The sequence below is a fragment of the Pinus tabuliformis genome, chromosome 9 (assembly GCF_031772625.1).
Source record: "Pinus tabuliformis cultivar Carrire ecotype Pingquan chromosome 9, CPIR1, whole genome shotgun sequence".
Classification (NCBI taxonomy): domain Eukaryota; kingdom Viridiplantae; phylum Streptophyta; class Pinopsida; order Pinales; family Pinaceae; genus Pinus; species Pinus tabuliformis.
This window is the reverse complement of record NC_142307.1, coordinates 1,465,883,478-1,465,886,484: the sequence shown is the minus strand read 5'-3', so window position 1 is coordinate 1,465,886,484 and position 3,007 is coordinate 1,465,883,478. Positions and strand designations below refer to the sequence as shown.

Below are 3,007 nucleotides of genomic sequence, written 5' to 3'. Positions count from 1 at the left end.
TGTTGCATTTATAAATTTATATATTTTTAATACAATATTTTACATAATAATAACAATAATTTAATTTTAATAGATATAAATATGATATTATATGTAAAGCTATCTTAAATTGAATTTTATGATTACTATATAGCAATACTTTATATATATGATTTTGGAAATATTTAATTAAATAAACATTTAAATTAATTTAAAATAACTATCCATTACTTTTTACATAAAAAAAATAAATAAAAAAATAAATAACAATTACACTGGTTTAAACTAATTTTTTATTTATATAAAAATTAAACATCATAAAAATCTAAAAATTATTTTAATTATAAATAATTAATAAATCAAATTTATAATTTCAACGAATCTATACACATTTGTAAATAAATTAAATCCAGAAAGAACAAATAAAATACTGCCGTGCAAGTCTGACTTCCGCTCACACTTTGGAGTGACTATATCTTTTTCCAATATATGTTAAAGGTGTACGTGCAACATTTTTAATTATAATAATATTATATTTCTGTATCTATTTTCGACAGCGTATGAAATTGTAATTATTTAGGTTCGTGGAAGTGGTTAAATTTAGAGAGTTAGTTAATTGAATGATGGGGTATAAATTCGAATTAAATCATGTGATACATTATTTTTAATGTGTGATTGCATGTGATGACATATCGAGATATTAAAAAAACTGCTGCTAATATATTTTGTGAGTGAATTTATGTTTTGTGTCCTCTACTTTTCTTAAAAAATAAATCATCACTGAAGTCAAGCCGGCAGACGGGAAACATGTGAAACGAGCATGGCAGTCTATAAGATTACGTAGACTTTTAGTCGTAACATCAGTTTTAAACTATATATCTCATAGCAAAATTACATTTATGTAAAAAACGAAAACCAATAACCATAACCAAACCGACTGTGAATCGATTACAAATAATTCCTTCCTACATTAAAAGAGAATAACAATTAACACTCTGGATTGACCACAAATGCGCACTGTGATGGACTGATTTTATTGGTGACACAGAATCCAGGAGACTTTGGCAAGCTATTTTAACTAATGAAATACATAGGATTGGGAAGCTTGAAGGAGCGCGATGCCTCGTAGGGTCCGCTCAGATCGCTCCACTGATCGCCCACGCTTCCCCATAATCGATAGCCTTTCTTCACAAGTTCTCCCCTCTTCTTGGGCTTGTACACAGAGGCCGGGGTGCCCTGATCGCTCTCCCCCCTTGCAATTCAGACATTCCACATATATATTAATTTCCTATTCATTATCATATAAATAGTTAGGTCGATTTCTACCTGAGTAGCAAACTAGACCAGCCCGTGTAGCCGGCCTCAGACAGATTATGGACCGTTATATTCCTTTGAGATTCGTCCCGGCCAGTTAGGAGCATGATCTTGAAACCCCGAGCTAACAAATGGTTATATAGTAGCAGAGACGACGGCAGCGCAGGCGATTTCATCTCTAATACCCACGCTTCAAATGTTTTCGAATTGAAAGCCTCGCCACTGTTAAAACAAAGCACTAAAACCTTGTCATGTTTTTTTTTGGTTTTTTCTTTTTACTAGGTTTAGGTTAGGTTATTCACTAATGAAGATGCTATTACTATTTAGGCCATTGAAAATAATTTAAAAATTTTAACCTAAAACCTTAAAAATTAAAACCCGTCAAACTCTCAAACCCTAAAAAAAATTAAAACCCATCAAACTCTCAAACCCCAAAAATTAAAACCCATCAAACTCTAAGATGTACACTTTATCCTGCATATTATCCCCCACAAATTTGAGGACGAAAAATGAAATATAAACAGACACAGAGGAATGAAGAGAATGGGTAATATAGAGAATTACCCAAATTCATGTCCTTGGTAATAAGGAATATTGGAAAGAAGGGTTTCGTCAATATCGAACACCCACGCGTCCTTCCCATCTCCGCCAAGTTTCACCGTTTTGACGTAATCTAGAATGGTTAACGCTGCAACTTTCGAATCCTCCCAATACTGACCTTCTGTCATCATATATTTCTCCACATAGCTCACGCATTTTGATGGGACGACATCCCATTTTCTGAGGTTGCCGATCTCAACGTTCAATCTCCAGGCCACGCACCGGGAGACCGAACGGCGGCCTACCTTCGACTTGGGCTTTGACAACCCATTGGCTGCAGCCGTGCTGAGCAGGAGCAGGAACAAAACAAACGGGAGTTTGGTTGCTGACTTCAACGTGAAGGCCATGTTGGTAGAAGCAGGGGCGAGATGAGTGAGGAGATAGAGTGTCGCAAACGGTGTTATATAACACCAAATCTCAGCCTGGAAAGCTGTAGAGCTTGTACAGTACAGTGTCGACTGTAGCGACACGCTTGCGAGAATAGCGATGCAAATTTGCAATTTCCAAAGTTTCCAAAAAAGAAAAGTACTCTATCACATGCTTGTCGACCAATAATTGCCCAGTCCTGTTCTAGAGATAGCTGTAGGTGAGTTTATAATTATTTTCAGTCACATGTCTCTTCAATAACATTAGCTGTCAGCCAACGCCACATGTTTATCCATAATGGACTTGCCATTTCACGTTTTCAATTTTCTAATTGATATTCATTTTATATTATTTTATCCGAAAAACGATGTAGTTAAGTATATGAGGATTAAGAGATTAGAGTGGTATAACCATGATTAAGAGATTAGAGTGGTATACCCATGTTAGCAACGTGCTGAAATGTGTGTTATTTTCTAATTTTTAAAGTTAATGTTATTTGAAGGTGGAAGATGATGATGATGAGGAGTTTATTTTAATGATTTTATTATATGGTTGTGCTGGTTGAAAATCTATCAATTTATTTGAGTGAAGGAATAGTAGGTTATGGTTGGCCTTTATGGTTAAATATGGTAAAATTATTGTTGAGAAGGGTGGATTATGGTCCAGAAATGGTTCACTATGAGTGACCATGGTTCTCCACATTAAACTAAAGTTGTCTATGATAGATTATAATGTATAATTGACTATG

The 3,007-nt window shown here is 34.4% G+C and overlaps 1 protein-coding gene across 1 annotated transcript; it reads right to left on the bottom strand.

Moving 5' to 3' along the window:
• Positions 1-825: 825 nt before the first annotated feature.
• On the bottom strand, positions 826-2,401 carry LOC149154123 (acid phosphatase 1-like). The gene is made up of 3 exons (XM_089439329.1): positions 1,858-2,401; positions 1,306-1,515; positions 826-1,231 (listed from the first exon to the last, which is right to left on the bottom strand). Exons 1-3 carry the CDS (start codon positions 2,238-2,240, stop codon positions 1,054-1,056), a joined length of 771 nt encoding a protein of 256 aa, XP_089295455.1. The 5' UTR covers positions 2,241-2,401; the 3' UTR covers positions 826-1,053.
• Positions 2,402-3,007: the final 606 nt, after the last annotated feature.